The sequence below is a fragment of the Liolophura sinensis genome, chromosome 1, assembly GCF_032854445.1.
Source record: "Liolophura sinensis isolate JHLJ2023 chromosome 1, CUHK_Ljap_v2, whole genome shotgun sequence".
Classification (NCBI taxonomy): domain Eukaryota; kingdom Metazoa; phylum Mollusca; class Polyplacophora; order Chitonida; family Chitonidae; genus Liolophura; species Liolophura sinensis.
This window is the reverse complement of record NC_088295.1, coordinates 93590012-93615082: the sequence shown is the minus strand read 5'-3', so window position 1 is coordinate 93615082 and position 25071 is coordinate 93590012. Positions and strand designations below refer to the sequence as shown.

Here is a 25071-nt window from a genome sequence, read left to right as displayed (position 1 = left end):
TAACCATTAACCACCAGGGGTATTACAAGAGCAGATTATAGTGTAGAGGACTAACCATTTACCACCAAGTGTATTACAGGAGCAGGTTATAGTGTAGAGGACTAACCATTAACCACCACGGGTATTACAGAAGCAGATTATATTGTAGAGGACTAACCATTAACCACCAGCGATATTACAGGAGCAGATTATGGTGTACAGGACTAACCATTAACCACCAGGGGTATTACAAGAGCAGATTATAGTGTAGAGGACTAACCATTTACCACCAAGTGTATTACAGGGGCAGATTATAGTGTAGAGGACTAACCATTAACCACCAGGGGTATTGCAGTATCAGATTATATTCTAGAGGATTAACCATTAACCACCAATGGTAATACAAGAGCAGATTATAGTGTAGAGGACCAACCATTAACCACCAGGGGTATTACAGGAGCAGATTATTGTGTAGAGGATTAACCATTAACCAGCAGGGCTACTACAGGAGCAGATTATTGTGTAGAGGACTAACCATTAACCACCAGGGGTATTACAAAAGCAGATTAAAATGTAGAGGACAAACCTTTACCCACCAGAAGTATTACAGGAGCAGATTATACTGTAGAGGACTAACCATTAACCACCACGGGTATTACGAGAGGAGATTATAGTGTAGAGGACTAACCAATAACCACCAGGGTGATTACAGGAGCAGATTATAGTGTAGAGAACTAGCTATTAACCACCAGCGTTATTACAGGAGCAGATAATAGTGTAGAGGACTAACCGTTAACCACCAGGGGTATTACAAGAGCAGATTATAGTGTAGAGGACAAACCATTATCCACCAGGGATATTACAGGAGCAGATTATAGTGTAGCTGACTAACCATTAACCACCAGTGGTATTACAAGATCAGAATATAGTGTAGAGGAATAAAAATTGATCACCAGGTGTATTGCAGGAGCAGATTTTAGTGTATAGGACAAAACATTAATCACCAGGGGTATTACAAGAGCAGATTGTAGTGTAGAGGACTAAAAATTGATCAGCAGGTGTATTGGAGGAGCAGATTATAGTGTAGAGGACCAACCATTAACCACCAGGGGTATTACAGGAGCAGATCAAAGTGTAGAGGGCTAACCAATAACCACAAGCGGTATTACAGAAGCAGAGTATAGTGTAGAGGACTAACCATTAACCACCAGGGGTATTACAGGAGCAGATTATAGTGTAGAGGACTAACCATTAACCACCAGGGGTATTACAGGAGCAGATTATGGTGTAGAGGACTAACCATTAACCACCAGGGGTATTACAGGAGCTGATTATAGTGTAAGGGACCAACCTATAATCACCAGGGGTATTACAAGGGCAGATAATAGCCACCATTAACCACCAGGGGTATTACAGGAGCAGAATATATTGTAGAGAACTAATCATTACCCACCAGGGGTATTACAGGAGCAGATTATATTGTAGAGCAGTAACCATTAACCATCAGGGATATTACAGGAGCAGATCATAGTGTATAGAACTAACCATTAACCACCAGAGGTGTTCCAGGACCAGGTTATATTGTAGAGGACTAACCATTACCCACCAGGGGTATTACAGGAGAAGATTATAGTGTAGAGGACTAACCATTAACCACCAGGGGGTATTACAGAAGCAGATTATATTGTAGAGGACTAACCATCAACCACCAGCGTTATTACAGGAGCAGATTATGATGTACAGGACTAACAATTTACCCACCAGAAGTATTACAGGAGCAGATTATACTGTAGAGGGCTAACCATTAACCACCACGGGTATTACAAGAGGAGATTATAGTGTAGAGGACTAACCATTAACCACCAGGGGTATTACAAGAGCAGATTATAGTGTAGAGGACTAACAATTTACCACCAAGGCTATTACAGGGGCAGATTATAGTGTAGAGGAATAACCATTAACCACAAGTGGTATTACAGGAGCAGATTATAGTGTAGAGAATTAACCATTGACCTCCAGGAGTATTACAAGTGCAGATTACAGTCTAGAGGACTAACTATTAACCACCAGGGGTATTACAGGAGAAGATTATATTCTAGAGGATTAACCATTAACCACCAATGGTAATACAAGAGCAGATTATAGTGTAGAGGATTAACCATTAACCAGCAGGGCTATTACAGGAGCAGATTATTGTGTAGAGGACTAACCATTAACCACCAGGGGTATTACAAGGGCAGATTATAATGTAGAGGACCAACCATTACCCACCAGAAGTATTACAGGAGCAGATTTTACTGCAGAGGTCTAACCATTAACCACCACGGGTATTACGAGAGGAGATTATAGTGTAGAGGACTAACCATTAACCACCAGGGGTATTACAGGAGCAGATTATAGTGTAGAGAACTAACCATTAACCACCAGGGGTATTACAGGAGCAGATTATAGTGTAGAGAACTAGCTATTAACCACCAGGGGTATTACAGGAGCAGATTATATTCTAGAGGATTAACCATTAACCACCAATGGTAATACAAGGGCAGATTATAGTGTAGAGGACCAACCATTAACTACCAGGGGTATTACAGGAGCAGATTATTGTGTAGAGGATTAACCATTAACCAGCAGGGCTATTACAGGAGCAGATTATTGTGTAGAGGACTAACCATTAACCACCAGGTGTATTACAAGAGCAGATTATAATGTAGAGGACCAACCATTACCCACCAGAAGTATTAGGCCTACAGGAGCAGATTATACTGTAGAGGACTAACCATTAACCACCACGGGTATTACGAGAGGAGATTATAGTGTAGAGGACTAACCATTAACCACCAGGGCTATTACAGGAGCAGATTATAGTGTAGAGAACTAGCTATTAACCACCAGCGTTATTACAGGAGCAGATGATAGTGTAGAGGACTAACCGTTACCAAAAGGGGTATTACAAGAGCAGATTATAGTGTAGAGGAAAAACCATTATCCACCAGGGATATTACAGGAGCAGATTATAGTGTAGCTGACTAACAATTAACCACCAGGGGTATTACAAGGTCAGAATATAGTGTAGAGGAATAAAAATTGATCACCAGGTGTATTGCAGGAGCAGATTATAGTGTAGAGGACAAAACATTAATCACCAGGGGTATTACAAGAGCAGATTATAGTGTAGAGGACTAAAAATTGATCACCAGGTGTATTGCAGGAGCAGATTATATTGTAGAGGACCAACCATTAACCACCAGGGGTATTACAGGAGCAGATTATAGTGTAGAGGGCTAACCATTAAACACAAGCGGTGTTACAGAAGCAGAGTATAGTGTAGAGGACTAACCGTTAACCACCAGGGGTATTACAGGAGCAGATTATAGTGTAGAGGACTAACCATTAACCACCAGGGGTATTACAGGAGCAGATTATAGTGTAGAGGACTAAACATTAACCACCAGGGGTATTACAGGAGCAGATTATAGTGTAGAGGACTAAACATTAACCACCAGGGGTATTACAAGAGGAAATTATAGTGGAAAGAACTAAACATTAACCAATAGGGGTATTACAGGAGCAGATTATAGTGTAGAGGACAAAATATAACCAACCAGAGGTATTACAGGAGCAAATTACAGTGTAGAAGACTAACAATTAATCACCAGTGGTATTGCAGGAGCAGATTATAGTGTAGAGGACTAACAATTGATCACCAGGGGTATGGCAGGAGCATATTATAGTGTAGAGGACTAACCATAAACCACAAGCAGTACTACAAAAGCAGAGTATAGTGTAGAGGACTAACCATTAACCACGAGGGGTATTACAAGAGGAGATTAAAGTGTAGAGGACTAAACATTAACCACCAGGGGTATTACAGGAGCAGATTATAGTGTAAATGACTAAACATTAACCACCAGGGGTATTATAAGAGCAGATTATAGTGTAGAGGACAAACCATTAATCACCAGGGGTATTACAAGAGCAGATTATAGTGTAGAGGACTAACCATTAACCACCAGGGGTAATACAGGAGCAGATTATAGTGTAGAGGACTAACCATTAACCACCAGGGGTATTACAAGTGGAGATTATAGTGTAGAGGACTAAACATTAACCACCAGGTGTATTACAGGAGCAGATTATAGTGTAGAGGACTAACCATTAACCACCAGAGGTATTACAAGAGGAAATTATTGTGTAGAGGACGAAACATTAACCACCAGTGGTATTACAGGAGCAGATTATAGTGTAAAGGACAAAATATTAAACCACCAGCGTTACTACAGGAGCAGATTATAGTGTAGAGGACTAACCATTAACCACCAGGGGTATTACAGGAGCAGATTATAGTGTAGACGACTAACTATTTACCACCAAGGGTATTACAGGGGCAGATTATAGTGTAGAGGACCAACCATTAACCACCAGGGGTATTACAAGAGCAGATTATAGTGTAGAGGATTAACCATTAACCACCAGGGGTATTACAGAGGCAGATAATAGTGTAGAGGACTAACCATTAACCACCAGGGGTATTGCAGGAGCAGATTATAGTGTAGAGAATTAACCATTAACCACCAGGGGTATTACAAGTGCAGATTACAGTGTAGAGGACCAACCATTAACCACCAGGGGTATTACAGGAGCAGATTATAGTGTAGAGGACTAACCATTAACCACCAGGGGTATTACAAGAGCAGATTATAGTGTAGAGGACTAACCATTAACCACCAGGGGTATTGTCGGAGCAGATTATAGTGTAGAAGACTAAACATTAACCACCAGGGGTTTTACAGGAGCAGATTATAGTGTAGAGGACTAACCATTAATCACCAGGGGTATTACAAAAGCAGATTATAGTGTAGAGGACTAACCATTAACCACAAGGGGTATTACAGGAGCAGATTATAGTGTAGAAGACTAACCATTAACCACCACGGGTAATACAGGAGCAGATTATAGGGTAGGGGACTAACCATTAACCACCAGGGGTATTACAAAAGCAGATTATAGTGTAGAGGACTAAACATTAACCACCAGGGGTATTACAGGAGCAGATTATAGTGTAGAGGACCAACCATTATTCACCAGGGGTATTAGAAGAGAAGATTATAGTGTAGAGGACTAAATATTAACCACCAGGGGTATAACAAGAGCAGATTATAGTGTAGAGGGCAAAACATTAACCACCAGGGGTATAAAAAGAGCAGATTATAGTGTAAAGGACAAAACATTAACCACCAGGGGTATTACAGGAGCAGATTATAGTGTAGAGGACTAACAATTGATCACCAGGGGTGTTGCAGGAGCAGATTATAGTGTAGAGGACTAACCATTAACCACAAGCGGTACTACAAAAGCAGAGTATAGTGTAGAGGACTAACCATTAACCACCAGGGGTATTACAAGAGGAGATTATAGTGTAGAGGACTAAACATTAACCACCAGGGGTATTACAAGAGGAAATTATTGTGTAGAGGACGAAACATTAACCACCAAGGGTAGTACAGGAGCAGATTATAGTGTAGAGGACTAACCATTAACCACCAGGGGTATTACAGGAGCAGATTATAGTGTAGAGGACTAACCATTAACCACCAGGGGTATTACAAGAGCAGATTATAGTGTAGAGGACTAACCATTAACCACCAGGGGTATTACAAGAGCAGATTATAGTGTAGAGGACTAAACATTAACCACCAGGGGTATTACAGGAGCAGATTATAGTGTAGATGACTAAACATTAACCACCAGGGGTATTACAAGAGCAGATTATAGTGTAGAGGACAAACCATTAATCACTAGGGGTATTACAAGAGCAGATTATAGTGTAGAGGACTAACCATTAACCACCAGGGGTATTACAGGAGCAGATTATAGTGTAGAGGACTAACCATTAACCACCAGGGGTATTACAAGAGGAGATTATAGTGTAGAGGACTAAACATTAACCACCAGGTGTATTACAGGAGCAGATTATAGTGTAGAGGACAAAATATTAAACAACCAGCGTTACTACATGAGCAGATTATAGTGTAGAGGACTAACCATTAACCACCAGGTGTATTACAGGAGCAGATTATAGTGTAGAGGACTAACCATTAACCACCAGGGGTATTACAAGAGGAAATTATTGTGTAGAGGACGAAACATTAACCACCAGGGGTATTACAGGAGCAGATTATAGTGTAGAGGACAAAATATTAAACCACCAGGGTTACTACAGGAGCAGATTATAGTGTAGAGGACTAACCATTAACAACCAGGGGTATTACAGGAGCAGATTATAGTGTAGACGACTAACTATTTACCACCAAGGGTATTACAGGGGCAGATTATAGTGTAGAGGATCAACCATTAACCACCAGAGGTATTACAAGAGCAGATTATAGTGTAGAGGATTAACCATTAACTACCAGGGGTATTACAGAGGCAGATAATAGTGTAGAGGACTAACCATTAACCACCAGGGGTATTACAGGAGCAGATTATAGTGTAGAGAATTAACCATTAACCACCAGGGGTATTACAAGTGCAGATTACAGTGTAGAGGACTAACCATTAACCACCACGGGTATTACGAGAGGAGATTATAGTGTAGAGGACTAACCATTAACCACCAGGGGTATTACAGGAGCAGATTATAGTGTAGAGAACTAACCATTAACCACCAGGGGTATTACAGGAGCAGATTATAGTGTAGAGAACTAGCTATTAACCACCAGGGGTATTACAGGAGCAGATTATATTCTAGAGGATTAACCATTAACCACCAATGGTAATACAAGGGCAGATTATAGTGTAGAGGACCAACCATTAACTACCAGGGGTATTACAGGAGCAGATTATTGTGTAGAGGATTAACCATTAACCAGCAGGGCTATTACAGGAGCAGATTATTGTGTAGAGGACTAACCATTAACCACCAGGTGTATTACAAGAGCAGATTATAATGTAGAGGACCAACCATTACCCACCAGAAGTATTAGGCCTACAGGAGCAGATTATACTGTAGAGGACTAACCATTAACCACCACGGGTATTACGAGAGGAGATTATAGTGTAGAGGACTAACCATTAACCACCAGGGCTATTACAGGAGCAGATTATAGTGTAGAGAACTAGCTATTAACCACCAGCGTTATTACAGGAGCAGATGATAGTGTAGAGGACTAACCGTTACCAAAAGGGGTATTACAAGAGCAGATTATAGTGTAGAGGAAAAACCATTATCCACCAGGGATATTACAGGAGCAGATTATAGTGTAGCTGACTAACAATTAACCACCAGGGGTATTACAAGGTCAGAATATAGTGTAGAGGAATAAAAATTGATCACCAGGTGTATTGCAGGAGCAGATTATAGTGTAGAGGACAAAACATTAATCACCAGGGGTATTACAAGAGCAGATTATAGTGTAGAGGACTAAAAATTGATCACCAGGTGTATTGCAGGAGCAGATTATATTGTAGAGGACCAACCATTAACCACCAGGGGTATTACAGGAGCAGATTATAGTGTAGAGGGCTAACCATTAAACACAAGCGGTGTTACAGAAGCAGAGTATAGTGTAGAGGACTAACCGTTAACCACCAGGGGTATTACAGGAGCAGATTATAGTGTAGAGGACTAACCATTAACCACCAGGGGTATTACAGGAGCAGATTATAGTGTAGAGGACTAAACATTAACCACCAGGGGTATTACAGGAGCAGATTATAGTGTAGAGGACTAAACATTAACCACCAGGGGTATTACAAGAGGAAATTATAGTGGAAAGAACTAAACATTAACCAATAGGGGTATTACAGGAGCAGATTATAGTGTAGAGGACAAAATATAACCAACCAGAGGTATTACAGGAGCAAATTACAGTGTAGAAGACTAACAATTAATCACCAGTGGTATTGCAGGAGCAGATTATAGTGTAGAGGACTAACAATTGATCACCAGGGGTATGGCAGGAGCATATTATAGTGTAGAGGACTAACCATAAACCACAAGCAGTACTACAAAAGCAGAGTATAGTGTAGAGGACTAACCATTAACCACGAGGGGTATTACAAGAGGAGATTAAAGTGTAGAGGACTAAACATTAACCACCAGGGGTATTACAGGAGCAGATTATAGTGTAAATGACTAAACATTAACCACCAGGGGTATTATAAGAGCAGATTATAGTGTAGAGGACAAACCATTAATCACCAGGGGTATTACAAGAGCAGATTATAGTGTAGAGGACTAACCATTAACCACCAGGGGTAATACAGGAGCAGATTATAGTGTAGAGGACTAACCATTAACCACCAGGGGTATTACAAGTGGAGATTATAGTGTAGAGGACTAAACATTAACCACCAGGTGTATTACAGGAGCAGATTATAGTGTAGAGGACTAACCATTAACCACCAGAGGTATTACAAGAGGAAATTATTGTGTAGAGGACGAAACATTAACCACCAGTGGTATTACAGGAGCAGATTATAGTGTAAAGGACAAAATATTAAACCACCAGCGTTACTACAGGAGCAGATTATAGTGTAGAGGACTAACCATTAACCACCAGGGTATTACAGGAGCAGATTATAGTGTAGACGACTAACTATTTACCACCAAGGGTATTACAGGGGCAGATTATAGTGTAGAGGACCAACCATTAACCACCAGGGGTATTACAAGAGCAGATTATAGTGTAGAGGATTAACCATTAACCACCAGGGGTATTACAGAGGCAGATAATAGTGTAGAGGACTAACCATTAACCACCAGGGGTATTGCAGGAGCAGATTATAGTGTAGAGAATTAAACCATTAACCACCAGGGGTATTACAAGTGCAGATTACAGTGTAGAGGACCAACCATTAACCACCAGGGGTATTACAGGAGCAGATTATAGTGTAGAGGACTAACCATTAACCACCAGGGGTATTACAAGAGCAGATTATAGTGTAGAGGACTAACCATTAACCACCAGGGTATTGTCGGAGCAGATTATAGTGTAGAAGGACTAAACATTAACCACCAGGGGTTTTACAGGAGCAGATTATAGTGTAGAGGACTAACCATTAATCACCAGGGGTATTGCAAAAGCAGATTATAGTGTAGAGGACTAACCATTAACCACAAGGGGTATTACAGGAGCAGATTATAGTGTAGAAGACTAACCATTAACCACCACGGGTAATACAGGAGCAGATTATAGGGTAGGGGACTAACCATTAACCACCAGGGGTATTACAAAAGCAGATTATAGTGTAGAGGACTAAACATTAACCACCAGGGGTATTACAGGAGCAGATTATAGTGTAGAGGACCAACCATTATTCACCAGGGGTATTAGAAGAGAAGATTATAGTGTAGAGGACTAAATATTAACCACCAGGGGTATAACAAGAGCAGATTATAGTGTAGAGGGCAAAACATTAACCACCAGGGGTATAACAAGAGCAGATTATAGTGTAAAGGACAAAACATTAACCACCAGGGGTATTACAGGAGCAGATTATAGTGTAGAGGACTAACAATTGATCACCAGGGGTGTTGCAGGAGCAGATTATAGTGTAGAGGACTAACCATTAACCACAAGCGGTACTACAAAAGCAGAGTATAGTGTAGAGGACTAACCATTAACCACCAGGGGTATTACAAGAGGAGATTATAGTGTAGAGGACTAAACATTAACCACCAGGGGTATTACAAGAGGAAATTATTGTGTAGAGGACGAAACATTAACCACCAAGGGTAGTACAGGAGCAGATTATAGTGTAGAGGACTAACCATTAACCACCAGGGGTATTACAGGAGCAGATTATAGTGTAGAGGACTAACCATTAACCACCAGGGGTATTACAAGAGCAGATTATAGTGTAGAGGACTAACCATTAACCACCAGGGGTATTACAAGAGCAGATTATAGTGTAGAGGACTAAACATTAACCACCAGGGGTATTACAGGAGCAGATTATAGTGTAGATGACTAAACATTAACCACCAGGGGTATTACAAGAGCAGATTATAGTGTAGAGGACAAACCATTAATCACTAGGGGGTATTACAAGAGCAGATTATAGTGTAGAGGACTAACCATTAACCACCAGGGGTATTACAGGAGCAGATTATAGTGTAGAGGACTAACCATTAACCACCAGGGGTATTACAAGAGGAGATTATAGTGTAGAGGACTAAACATTAACCACCAGGTGTATTACAGGAGCAGATTATAGTGTAGAGGACAAAATATTAAACAACCAGCGTTACTACATGAGCAGATTATAGTGTAGAGGACTAACCATTAACCACCAGGTGTATTACAGGAGCAGATTATAGTGTAGAGGACTAACCATTAACCACCAGGGTATTACAAGAGGAAATTATTGTGTAGAGGACGAAACATTAACCACCAGGGGTATTACAGGAGCAGATTATAGTGTAGAGGACAAAATATTAAACCACCAGGGTTACTACAGGAGCAGATTATAGTGTAGAGGACTAACCATTAACAACCAGGGGTATTACAGGAGCAGATTATAGTGTAGACGGACTAACTATTTACCACCAAGGGTATTACAGGGGCAGATTATAGTGTAGAGGATCAACCATTAACCACCAGGGGTATTACAAGAGCAGATTATAGTGTAGAGGATTAACCATTAACTACCAGGGGTATTACAGAGGCAGATAATAGTGTAGAGGACTAACCATTAACCACCAGGGGTATTACAGGAGCAGATTATAGTGTAGAGAATTAACCATTAACCACCAGGGGTATTACAAGTGCAGATTACAGTGTAGAGGACTAACCATTAACCACCAGGGGTATTACAGGAGCAGATTATAGTGTAGAGGACTAACCATTAACCACCAGGGGTATTACAAGAGCAGATTATAGTGTAGAGGACTAAACATTGACCACCAGGGGTATTGTCGGAGCAGATTATAGTGTAGAAGACTAAACATTAACCACCAGGGGTTTTACAGGAGCAGATTATAGTGTAGAGGACTAACCATTAATCACCAGGGGTATTACAGGAGCAGATTATAGTGTAGAGGACTAACCATTAACCACCAGGGGTATTACAGGAGCAGATTATAGTGTAGAAGACTATCCATTAACCACCACGGGTAATACAGGAGCAGATTATAGGGTAGGGGACTAACCATTAACCACCAGGGGTATTACAAGAGCAGATTATAGTGTAGAGGGCTAAACATTAACCACCAGGGGTATTACAGGAGCAGATTATAGTGTAGAGGACCAACCATTATTCACCAGGGGTATTAGAAGAGGAGATTATAGTGTAGAGGACTAAATATTAACCACCAGGGGTATAACAAGAGCAGATTATAGTGTAGAGGACAAAACATTAACCACCAGGGGTATAACAAGAGCAGATTATAGTGTAAAGGACAAAACATTAACCACCAGGGGTATTACAGGAGCAGATTATAGTGTAGAGGACTAACAATTGATCACCAGGGGTATTGCAGGAGCAGATTATAGTGTAGAGGACTAACCATTAACCACAAGCGGTACTACAAAAGCAGAGTATAGTGTAGAGGACTAACCATTAACCACCAGGGGTATTACAAGAGGAGATTATAGTGTAGAGGACTAAACATTAACCACCAGGGGTATTACAGGAGCAGATTATAGTGTAGAGGACTAACCATTAACCACCAGAGTTATTACAAGAGGAAATTATTGTGTAGAGGACGAAACATTAACCACCAGGGGTAGTACAGGAGCAGATTATAGTGTAGAGGACTAACCATTAACCACCAGGGGTATTACAGGAGCAGATTATAGTGTAGAGGACTAACCATTAACCACCAGGGGTATTACAAGAGCAGATTATAGTGTAGAGGACAAAATATTAAACCACCAGCGTTATTACAGGAGCAGATTATAGTGTAGAGGACTAACCATTAACCACCAGGGGTATTACAGGAGCAGATTATAGTGTAGAGGACTAACTAATTACCACCAAGGTTATTATAGGGGCAGATTATAGTGTAGAGGACTAACCATTAAACACTAGGGGTATTACAAGAGCAGATTATAGCTTTGAGGATTAACCATTAACCACCAGGGGTATTACAGAGGCAGAAAATAGTGTAGAAGACTAAACATTAACCACCAGGGGTATTACAGGAGCAGATTATAGTGTAGAGAATTAACCATTAACCACCAGGGGTATTACAAGTGCAGATTATAGTGTAGAGGACTAACCATTAACCACCAGGGGTATTACAGGAGCAGATTATAGTGTAGAGGACTAACCATTAACCACCAGGGGTATTACAAGAGCAGATTGTAGTGTAGAGGACTAAACATTAACCACCAGGGGTATTGCCGGAGCAGATTATAGTGTAGAAGAGTAAACATTAACCACCAGGGGTTTTACAGGAGCAGATTATAGTGTAGAGGACTAACCATTAATCACCAGGGGTATTACAAGAGCAGATTATAGTGTAGAGGACTAACCATTAACCACAAGGGGTATTACAGGAGCAGATTATAGTGTAGAGGACTAACCATTAACCACCACGGGTAATACAGGAGCAGATTATAGGGTAGGGGTCTAACCATTAACCACCAGGGGTATTACAAGAGCAGATTATAGTGTAGAGGACTAAACATTAACCACCAGGGGTATCACAGGAGCAGATTATAGTGTAGAGGACCAACCATTATTCACCAGGGGTATTACAAGAGGAGATTATAGTGTAGGGGACTAACCATTAACCACCAGGGGTATAACAAGAGCAGATTATAGTGTAGAGGACAAAACATTAACCACCAGGGGTATAACAAGAGCAGATTATAGTGTAAAGGACAAAACATTAACCACCAGGGGTATTACAGGAGCAGATTATAGTGTAGAGGACTAACAATTGATCACCAGGGGTATTGCAGGAGCAGATTATAGTGTAGAGGACTAACCATTAACCACAAGCGGTACTACAAAAGCAGAGTATAGTGTAGAGGACTAACCATTAACCACCAGGGGTATTACAGGTGCAGGTTATAGTGTAGAGGACTAACCATTAACCACCAGGGGTATTACAAGAGGAGATTATAGTGTAGACGACTAACCATTAACACCCAGGGGTATTACAGGAGCAGATTATAGTGTAGAGGACAAAACGTTAGCCACCAGGGGTATTACAAGAGCAGATTATAGTGTAGAGGACAAACCATTAACCACCAGGGGTATTGCAGTATCAGATTATAGTGTAAAGGCCTAACCATTAACACCCAGGGGTATTACAAGAGCAGATTATAGTGTAGAGGACTAACCATTAACCACCAGGGGTATTACAGGAGAAGATTATAGTGTAGAGGACAAACCATTAACCACCAGGGGTATTACAGGAGCAGATTATATTGTAGAGGACTAACCATTAACCACCAGGGGTATTACAGAGGCAGATAATAGTGTAGAGGACTAACCATTAACCATCAGGGGTATTACAGGAGCAGATTATAGTGTAGAGAATTAACCATTAACCACCAGGGGTATTACAAGTGCAGATTACAGTGTAGAGGACTAACCATTAACCACCAGGGGTATTACAGGAGCAGATTATAGTGTAGAGGACTAACAATTAACCACCAGGGGTATTACAGAGGCAGATTTTAGCCACTATTAACCACCAGGGGTATTACAGGAGCAGACTATAGTGCAGAGGATTAACCATTAACCACCAGGGGTATTACAGGAGCAGATTATAGTGTAGCTGACTAACCATTAACCACCAGGGGTATTACAAGAGCAGATTATAGTGTAGAGGACTAACCATTAACCACCAGGGGTATTACAGGAGCAGATTATAGTGTAGAGGATTAACCACCAGGGGTATTACAGAAGCAGATTATACTGTAGAGGACTATCCATTAACCAACAGGGGTATTGCAGTAGATTATAGTGTAGAGAGCTTACCATCCACTGTTAGAGAAAACTGCTGCCGAAGTGAACCTTTGGGGTTTTGAGCAGAGCAGTAGTAAGTTCCGGCGTCAGCGGACGTGGCTTGGCGAATCACAGCTCGGAGGACGGTCTTATCACCGGAAGTATTCTGACTGACGACGTAACGACCCCCTGTCTGAAAACAGAAAATATTTACTGTTATAACAGTCACAATGAAAGCTTCTCACCCACACCCGTGACCCAGACAAGATAGAGGTACAGTCTTGCCCCATACGTAGCCATGGAATGTGTCCATGTATCAATGTTTATCTTAGTCAATCACAAAGGTACCGTGGAAAAGATTCTGTAATTGAAAACTCGATAATTATGACCCTGAAAGGTTTTGCAACACACAACGAACATGATTATGAGTGAAAACAAATGTGTGGGAAATACAACGTTGTCAAACCAATTTGCATGGTGAAAGGTTATGTAAATGGTGAGCAAAATACAACCACAGTGGCGTCGCAGGGAAATTAAAAGTTGGGGGCCCATCTGTCAAGGGACATTAGGCCAGAGTCCCGGGGCCGCGTAGGCCCCCAAAGCACCGTGATTTGGTGGCCGTAAATGAGTTCCGCGACCCTAGATTGTCGTAGAGACGAATTTTCCTTTATTCAAAGGTAATGGGAAGTACGGAGAGGAAATGAAAAATTAGAAGTCAGTATGAAGAGTTTAGGAGTCTCTTTTTCAAGTTTAATATAGGGGCTCCGACTTTTATACAGATAAGAGTCTTTAGTGAATATTTATTCACTTTGTGAAAGGTTTTGTAAAAGAAAAAAAAATAAGGCATTTTGCGTAATTGTATAGTGGCTAAAGTTTTGTATTTAAAGAGACGCAGTAAACATGAATCAATCACGCAGGTATTTAATCTGTTTAATTAAGAAATAATGATTTTTATCTAGTCTTTGTTGTTCATTTTAGGACAGTCAATCTGGAAGAGCCGAAATTTTAGAACTTGGCACTGCAGTATATGCTTTGTATTACCTGCCAGATCAATTTCTTCCTGGTACGTAAAAAGTGAGGAGCCTAAGCATATCTGGGCTCCTCACCATTTGAAAAATGGGGGTAACAAACAAAGTTAACTGTGACCTCAAAGGCGTGGAAATACACGTACGTATAAAGATAATTTGGATAATACATGTACGTATACAGATGATGTGGATAATGCATGTACGTGTACAGATGATGTGGATAATGCATGTACGTATACAGATGATGTGGATAATACATGTACGTATACAGATGATGTGGATAATGCATGTACGTGTACAAATGATGTGGGGAATACATGTACGTATACAGATGATGTGGATAATACATGTACGTATACAGATGATGTGGATAATGCATGTGCGTGTACAAATGATGTGGGGAATACATGTACGTGTACAGATGATATGGGAAATACATGTACGTGTACAGATGATGTGGGAAATACATGTACGTGTACAGATAGATGTTTGAAGAGTTGCAATCAAAGCGTAACTGAGATAAATAGTTGATCATGGACAATTTATGAAGTTAGGTGGTGTACGATTTGAATACTTATTTAACCAATTCGTCCTTGCTGCGATCCATGCCTTTTATATTCTTTATATTCTAGGCATAGTATAAACGATGCAGGACAAAATCTTGTCTATGAGCAGATAAATGGGTTTTTTTAAAAAAAAAACTCCTTCCAAATCTATTGCATTCCAGTGATGAGAAAATGGTATCACAATAGCAGAAGAACTGAATAATATCAGAATGAATCGAACAGCGTCTCGGGCCTAGATGACATAACGAAATTGAAAAACACTAAGAGAACATATAATCAAAAATCACAATAAGAAAAAAATATGTAAACGAGTAGGAACAACCGTTTGTCTAGTGGCGCATTCAATGCAGCATCACTGAAAATGTTCTAATGGCTGATCGTACGCCGTTGCCTTGGTGCGAAGCCTACCTGTATTCCCCGGAATGAGGTGGTGTCAGTTCCGGTCCCCTCCCGCCACAGCCGTATGTCCGGGGCGGGAGAACCCTGTACTATGCACGTGATCACTACATCCTCCCCGTGGCTGCCCTTGCGATCCACTTTCACATCCTCAAACGTTGGTGCGCCTTCCTCAGCAGTGTCAGGCTCTGGGAAAACAGCTCAGAGGGTAAAGTGTGGATAGGAACATGAAGGTCACCCAATTCACAGAAGATGCCACAACTTGCTTAAATCAGAAGTGACAAGTAAGCCAAATATAGAGACGATAGTGTTCAATTGTTCAGCAGCTTAAGGCTCCGTGCCAACACTGGATGGTTCCAGACAGTAGTATACCAGATAAGCTGACAAAAGAAAATAATTTTGGGATAGGATATTAATTTAAAACCGTCTAATAATATTGACAAAACATTATTTAACTAATAACAAAGCAAAATATGAACGCATACATGTTACGGATTTCACAAAAAAATATATCAAATACAATGCAGAGAAGTGTATTTTGTTAAAATTTGGAGCAAAATTGTATAGTTTTCAGGAAATATTCTGATATCAGCTTATGTATCGATGGCATTGCCACATGCCGACATCAACTTATGTAAGGGTGAAACACGCATAGTGACATCATCTTATCTAAGGGAGATATTGCCACACGCATTGCGACATCATCTTATCTAAGGGCGATATCGCCATACGCATAGCGACATCATCTTATCTAAGGGCGATATTGCCACACGCATAGCGACATCATCTTATCTAAGGGGATGTTGCCACACGGATAGCGACATCATCTTATCTACGGGGGATATTGCCACACGCATAGCGACATCATCTTATCTAAGGGGATGTTGCCACACGGATAGCGACATCATCTTATCTACGGGCGATATTGCCACACGGATAGCGACACCATCTTATCTCAGGGTAGTTTGCCCAAAGTCTACCGATATCAACTTATTGGCCACGTTTAATGGTGGAAGAAAACAGATGCCAATGCGTAAATGTCCACAGCTTTTGACCAGTTACCCGACAAACCTCCTTACACAAAGCCGCAGAGGAACCAGCCAGTGCTGGGCTGCTAAAGTGTCAAAGGGCTGCGGCGAGAATTGGACTGGTTAGGTGCCAATGGCCTGCGGCAAGAGTTGGACTGGTAAAGTGCCAACGGGCTGCCGCGAGAGTTGGACTGGTTAGGTGCCAACGGGCTGCAGGGAGAGTTGGACTGGTAAATTGCCAACGGGCTGCAGCGAGAGTTGGACTGGTTAAGTGCCAACGGGCTGCGACGAGAATTGGACTGGTTAGGCGCCAACGGGCTGCCGCGAGAGTTGGACTGGTTAAGCGCCAACGGCCTGCGGCGAGAATTGGACTGGTTAGGCGCCAACGGGTTGCGGCGACAATTGGACTGGTTAGGCGCCAACGAGCTGCGGCGACAATTGGACTGGTTAGGCGCCAACGGGCTGCGGCGAGAGTTGGACTGGTTAGGTGCCAACGGCCTGCGGCGGGAGTTGGGCTGGTTAAGTGCCAACGGGCTGCGGCGAAAGTTGGACTGGTTAAGTGCCAACGGGCTGCGGCGAAAATTGGACTGGTTAAGTGCCAACAGGTGCGGCGGGAGTTGGACTGGTTTAGTGCCAACTGACTGCTTTGGGAGAAACAATGGCATACATCGACATCAACTCATGTAAGGACGACAGGGCAACATGGCGACTTCACCTGGTGCACGAAAGACACCGGTACGTGTCGACATCAGCTCACGTAAGGAATACATTGTCAAGTAAGAAATATACAGCCGAGATTGTTCCATGGCAACATCAACAAAACCCACATTGCGGAATTAGAAGTAAATCAGTTAGCCATGCAGAACCTTCTTGGGCTGCCGTGGAGAAGGCTTTGCTATGACTACTTACTGTCAATGGTGAGAGAAAACTGTTGTCTATTGGAGCCCGCGTCGTTGTTGCCACCACACATGTATATGCCCGCGTCATCGTCTATGGCGTCCCTGATCTCCGCCCTCAGAATGCTGTAGCCTGTGTGCTTCTGAACGTCCAATACGTAACGGCCTCCCGTCTGCAAACAAACAACATTGCAGGAATAAATAGACGAACAAACCGATTTGAGGAACTTGAGCAAATTTTCACTGAAACTCTCACCAAAATGACTGTCGCTGGATAATACACAGTGTATGTGAAATATTCGTAAGTACGGCGTAAAATAAATAAATAAATAAATGCTGAAAAGGGCATGTATTGATCTCGTGATAAGACATGTGAAAAGAGTTCCTAGTAGTAACTTCCAGTATAAATACTGAAATGTGAACTAAATCGTTCAAACAGAAATCACCATTACAGATACAGTTGTTTAATGTTCCATAACGTACATGACCATGGGACATATGGCTTCACTGACGTGGTTCACAAACAAAGAAAAATTAGCATGATAGCTCCTTACACAGACAGGTTTAGAAGGTATTACATAACTGCCACTGAGGTGGACATACCCGTATGCGTTCGAAGTCCGTTTGTCCGTCCGTCGTCACTTGGCGCCACAGACGCATGTCGGGGGCGGGGGACCCACTCACTCTACACATGACAACCACGTCAGCTTGGTTCACACCGGCACGGTCTACCTGGACGTCCTGAAAGCTGGGCGCAACTAGAATACAAAATATCCGAATCCTGTCATATCGTATGTAGGATATGAAATATGACATATTAATCGTGGACATCGCTACATCGAATAGAATACGTTCATACATATATCTGACAAACAATGCAAATAACATAAGTACGGTCATCACAGAGATCAAAACAATCACAGTCAATCACAAACAATAACATAAGTCAAAGTTATCTCACCTTTATCGACTTGATCCTCCGTCTGCCGGTAACTCACATCAGTCTCTGACAATACAAGAAAAGACACAGTAGTGAGAAATAGCTGAGCCCACGTTCGTCAAGCCCTACCCGCATGCTCTCAACTCCCCTCCCCCCACCTCAAAATTCTAACCTGTTTTCCATGTTAGCTGCAATTAAAAAGGCTATAATGAAGATTTTAGCCCCCAAAAATCGATCAGTGCAAATCCAACTGAACTTTTTTTTCAGAATATCCCAAATTAATACATTTTCACACAATACTAAGTTTCATTTATCATAATCGGTAATGGAATTCGTGAAATTTATGAATCGGGTCGCATTATAACAATTTCAAACTTTGGCATCGGCTTAACACTATAAATAGTACATGTACGAGTGTCATACTTACCGAAAGTCAATAATTTGAGCGCATACAGAAAATTTGATTTGATTAGCTAGTATGGAATTTTTTTATAGTCTAACCAGCTGTTTATATATGAAGCCAGTTAGTACAACACTCATAACATTTCCATATTAGAAAGTGTCGAAATCCAACCCAAAACGCTGTCTATCTCGGCACAACTGGAAATGAATAAACGAGGACAAAATCCTTTGGGACAAACCAGTAATGACAGCATCATCGTTAATGCTAACAGCTGAATAGTAATCTTCTCTTCTAGAAGACATTTGAAAAGGGACTGGGGCAGCGAGGGCAAGATAAGTTAGAAAAATGACAAAATGTTCCCTTCGATCACTTTTGCACGGTGTGCTACATTCAATCATGCATGGCATGCCTTCTGGGGCAAGTCACTGACGCCACTTCGATCACTGTCGCACGGTGTGCTACATTCAATCATGCGTGGCATGCCTTCTGGGACAAGTCACTGACGCCACTTCGATCACTGTCGCACGATGTGCTACATTCAATCATGCATGACATGCCTTCTGGGGCAAGTCGCTGACGCCACTTCGATCACTGTCGCACGATGTGCTACATTCAATCATGCATGGCATGCCTTCTGGGGCAAGTCGCTGACGCCACTTCGATCACTGTCGCACGATGTGCTACATTCAATCATGCATGGCATGCATTCTGGGGCAAGTTGACACCACTTCAATCATTGCCGCACGGTGTGCTACATTCAATCATGCGTGGCATGCCTTCTGGGGCAAGTCGCTGACGCCACTTCGATCACTGTCGCACGGTGTGCTACATTCAATCATGCATGGCATGCCTACTGAGGCAAGTCGCTGACGCCAATTCGATTACTGTCGCACGATGTGCTACATTCAATCATGCATGGCATGCCTTCTGGGACAAGTCGCTGACGCCACTTCGATCACTGTCGCACGGTGTGCTACATTCAATCATGCATGGCATGCTTTCTGGGGCAAGTCGCTGACGCCACTTCGATCACTGTCGCACGATGTGCTACATTCACTCATACATGGCATGCCTTCTGAGGCAAGTCGCTGACGTGGTCACTTTGATCTTGTTGGGAACATCTTGTCTAGAGGAGTACCTTGGAAGTTGAGCGTGAACTGTTGGCGGGCGGTTCCGTACGGGTTCCGTGCTATACACATGTACGTGCCCCTGTCGCGGGCCGCTTGGGCGTCCGACACAATGAGAGTAAGTCGTGAGCCGCCTGGGATCGCCGCTCTAGTAACTGTATACCGTCCACCAGTCTGCAATCAGAAAATGTACTTAACTCATCTGGCTATTTCGCCTTCATAGTTATTTATTTATCTATTTATGTGATTGGCGTTTTACACCGTAGCCAAGAATATTTCACTTATATCGCGGCGGCCAATATTGTGGTGAGAGGAAACCGCGCAGAGCCCGGGGAATCCACAACCATCCGCGGGTTACTTTCATAGTTGGGTGTATCTGCTCCAGTGGGACCGCTTTTAAGAAGCAGCCGCAACTTGAGCCTGGTGTAATTTCCACGAACGCATTCATCAGCATAATAAATACGCTTGACTTCGCGTTATAACAGCTTTGTAGAGCGGGCAAATGTCCGGTTACATGACATAGATTTGACGTTACAAAAAGCACATTAGAATAAGTACAGCCTACGAATATGTCAATCCCTTACAACCTGATGTTTCTCTTCTATTCTTCAAGACATAGTGACTGACACGTTCTAAATCGGTTAAGATTTCTGGAAATTAGAAAAAAGTCAAAATGAAGTGTAGAGTGGAACGACAGACTGGACAGCCAATCGGAAACCATGAAGAAAATCGATAGGAGGCCGTCAAGGAATTCGAAAAATCTACCAACAAGAATATCGCACCTGTGCCGACTGTTTCTCTGTGTACCTGCGATGACTGGCCTCACTCACCTGTATAGAAGTGTAGTCACTATCTGCCCCCGATCTTCCGTATCTTACGATCTCAAGGGAAGGAGCCGGCTGACCCCTGACCTCACAGACAACCGTCATGTGGGCGTCTGACGGACCGGACCTCTGAACCTGAACATCCCGGAACTCAGGCAGCCGGGCGGGAACTATTGGTGGAACTGTAACACGCCACGGCTGTTCTGTTAGTCAGTGTTTGTAAGTGCATTGAAATTGCTCAGTACTCAGACTGCAGATTACGCGTCAGAGTACAGGTTGCAACTGTAAATTCTATCGCCAGTACAGACTTTTAATCCTCCCCGAGGGTTTGGTGGTATGGGGTGGGGGGAAGGAGGTGGAGGTCTAACAAGGTTGTGTTAGCTGGATTTACACGGGTTTCTTCTTTGGGAGTGGTGTAAAGGGGGGTGGGGGTATGGGCGAACACTATCTGTACGTAACTACATGTACATGCTAGACAGAAATACAGTATAGTGTTTTGGGACATCATCTATAGACAGATACGTATTGAACCGAAGGTCAGATATGGGGTTCTGAACGTAAATGTACAAGGTTAGACAGAAAGTCATTTACTGAATGTCTCTGGTAAAATGGTCCATTAAAACGTCCTATGAAGTCTTGCTCCCCACGATGTTTTGTAGTTATGTAATTGGATATAGCACAAACCTGTCGTGCCACGGTATTGGCGTTGTTGTTGTTCTAACCATTCCTTATCTTCTTCGGACGGTTGTTGTCCCTGCTGAACCTCTTGTTCTGGAATAAATTCACAGATTCTTCTAACACAAACACATACCACCAGCATAGTCTGGTTACAGTTAGAAACCACGTTACTTTATCAAAATATTTTGATTTTTACCTGACTAGAAAATAAATACCAGGCTACAAGATATGTGGATTGATGCACTGTTCAAGCTATGGCGTGCTGTCGGCTAATCGTTACCTTCTATGGTGAGAGTGAAGCGTTGCTGGATCTTGCCGTGGATGTTGCTGGACGTACACATGTAGTTGCCTGCGTCCTCTGGCGTGGCCTGGCGGATGACCACCTGCAGGGAGGATCCGGACTCCACATAGGAGGGGTAGATCACGTACCGGCCGCCGCTCTGTCATAGAAAATGAATGTTAGAAGGCGACGGAGCAATTTGTGCCCCACTAGACCAACATGTTGCCACAGTAGAGCAATATGCTGAACGAAAACAGACATTTGACATTTGGAGAAATGAATTACATTTTAAAATGGGTAGTAGGATCTAGTTAATATTGTTGAATACCATAAACACCAGGTCTGACTTGACGCATCCAACCACTGCAGTTGTTTTGAGCCACGCAGGATGCATGCAGCACGATCTTTTGTGAAAAGGAAATCCTGCTCTTCTGAGAAGTCACGTGACCATAATTTCGTGTACACAACTTGCTGATGATTAGAAAAAATATTTCAACAATCCTTGAGATATCAACAATTCTCATGCCACGCCTTACAAATGTTGAACGAACAGTTGGCATGTTCCACACTGGCCAGTCTACTGTGGCTGTTGCACGTGCCATGAAGCAGGACGATCCATGTCCACAACAATGCAATTTGAGCTCAAAGTAAAGCAATTTGTGCATGCGATAGAGAAATGTATGTCCACAGCAAAGTAGTTCGTGCCCAAAGGAGAGCAATTTATGTCCACAGCGAAGTAGTTCGTGCCCAAAGGAGAGCAATTTATGTCCACAGCAATGCAGTTCGTGCCCAAAAGATAGCAATTTATGTCCACAGCGATGTAGTTCGTGCCCAAAGGAGAGTAATTTATGTCCACAGCGATGTAGTTCGTGCCCAAAGGAGAGCAATTTATGTCCACAGCAATGTAGTTCGTGCCCAAAGGAGAGCAATTTATGTCCACAGCAATGTAGTTCGTGCCCAATGTAGAGCAATTTATGTCCACATCAATGTAGTTTGCGCCCAAAGGAGAGCAATTTATGTCCACAGCAACGTGGTTTGCGCAGAAAAGAGAGCAATTTATGTCCACAGCAACGTGGTTTGTGCCGAAAAGAGAGCAATTTATGTCCACAGCATCGTGGTTTGTGCCGAAAAGAGAGCAATTTATGTCCACAGCAACGTCGTTTGTGCCGAAAAGAGAGCAATTTATGTCCACAGCAGCGTGGTTTGTGCCCAAAGGAGAGCAATTTGTCCCTGAAGTGGGGCTATTTTCTAAAGTAAACATTAGAAAGGATTAAGCGGGTAGAATGTCAGCTTTCACTAAAGCAGTACCTTGATTTGTGTAAACTGGCCATCTATTTCCCTGAAAAATTCCATCAGAGGGGCGGGCTTGCCATCTGATTGACAGGTGACGGTGATGTCGGCGTCATTTACCCCACTGCGCAGCACTTGGACGCCACCAAACCGGGGCCGGCCTGTTCAGTACAAGAGACCAAAGAGAAGAGATAAGATTTTTAGGAGACACGAATCTATGCGTTGTATAATAACAAGCATATATTGTTTGTAATGATATCGCTATTGTGTTGTCGGTGGTAATAAAATCCCATTTTGTGTACCATCTCTAATGTGTTGTTTCTTTTCAGTCTTTATGATTCGCTGGTGTGTCCACGCTCTCGCCCATGACTTGTCTGCTCTCTTGTGTCTTGGGTAATGGTAATGTATTGCCTTGGGTAATGATAATTTATTGTCTTGGGCAACCGTGATGTGTTGTCTACGGTAACGGTAATGCATTGTCTTGGGTAACGGTAATTTTTTGTCTAGGGCAACGGTAGTGTGTGTTGTCTTGCGAAACGATAATGTATTGCCTTGGCTAACGGTAATTTATTGTCTAGGGCAACTGTACTCTATTGTTTTCGGTAACCGTTATTTATTGTCTAAGGCAACGGTAATGTGCCGTCTAGAGTGACGGTAATATATTATTTTTGGTAGCGGTAATTTATTGTTTAGGGCAACGGTGATGTACTGTTAGGGTAACAATAACGTATTGTTTTGAGTAACGAGAATGTGTTTAGGGTAACGGTAATATATTATCATGGGTAACGATAATGTATTGTCTAACCCAACGATATGGTGCTATCTAGGGCAACGGTAATGTATTTTCTACGGAAACGATAATGTATAGTCTTGTGTAACGGTATTGTATTGCTTTGATCAGCAATAATGTGTTGTCTTGGGCAACGGTAAGGCATTGTCTGTGGTAACGGTAAGATATTGTCTTTGTTATAAACGTAATGTTGTTCTGTAATAACGCTGCTGTTTACCCGTGGTGACACCAAAGAGTGTATTCAAGGTCTTTGTTGTCACTGATTTTACAGATGTCTATGATGATTCGAGCAGAGAGTCGTCTGCGATAATACTATTACGTTGCCCGGGAAGTACGTCAACTTACCTTCCTGTTCCTGTGCCTTGTCCTGCGCCTGCTGTGAGTCGATTGGAACCAGGCTTTCTGTTCACACACAAACAGATCACCAATGACAGTAAATCAGGTAAACACACATCTCACACATCGTGTTCAAAATATATATCAACGTGCAATGGCGAAAGAAAACTATGCATGTCTTTATCAAACCAGTAAAAATATTGTATACTTCTAATAATACAGGTCTGAAAAAATGCTTTCATCACGAAAGTAAAAAGCACCCAAGAGGAAACAAAGTGTGGGATTTCTAACGCATCGCTACACAGTATTCAGAGATGAAAAAAGCCCTTCTCACTGACCTGAAATGAAAAGACACAAGTAAAATTAGAAGCTGTTATCTCAGATAAACGTTCTTGAATATACTCCAAACTTTAAGTACGTATTCATCAAAAGTACCCTGTGATTCACTCACATTCATCTCTAGTTAGAAAACCGCTATCCTCACTTAAACACGTATGAGTTTACACTTTATGAAAGTCAAAAAAAAAAAAAAAAGAAAAAAAATGCAGTGATTCCATCTTTAATATCTAAGGGTTCTAAGCATTGCCATCTGACCTCCGGTCATG

The 25071-nt window shown here is 42.1% G+C and overlaps 1 protein-coding gene across 1 annotated transcript in view; it reads right to left on the bottom strand.

The window, feature by feature from the left end:
* The window catches only part of LOC135465814 (hemicentin-1-like), a 138157-nt gene that overhangs the window by 7367 nt on the left and 105719 nt on the right, over window positions 1-25071 (bottom strand). The window contains exons 85-95 of the mRNA XM_064743170.1: window positions 24476-24532; window positions 23359-23501; window positions 22051-22210; window positions 21777-21863; window positions 21099-21274; window positions 20280-20442; window positions 18760-18804; window positions 18402-18556; window positions 17812-17971; window positions 15887-16062; window positions 13918-14077 (exon numbers count right to left, since the gene is read on the bottom strand). Coding sequence (XP_064599240.1) covers window positions 13918-14077; window positions 15887-16062; window positions 17812-17971; window positions 18402-18556; window positions 18760-18804; window positions 20280-20442; window positions 21099-21274; window positions 21777-21863; window positions 22051-22210; window positions 23359-23501; window positions 24476-24532 — 1482 coding nt within the window. The remainder of the gene's footprint in view (window positions 1-13917; window positions 14078-15886; window positions 16063-17811; window positions 17972-18401; window positions 18557-18759; window positions 18805-20279; window positions 20443-21098; window positions 21275-21776; window positions 21864-22050; window positions 22211-23358; window positions 23502-24475; window positions 24533-25071) is intronic.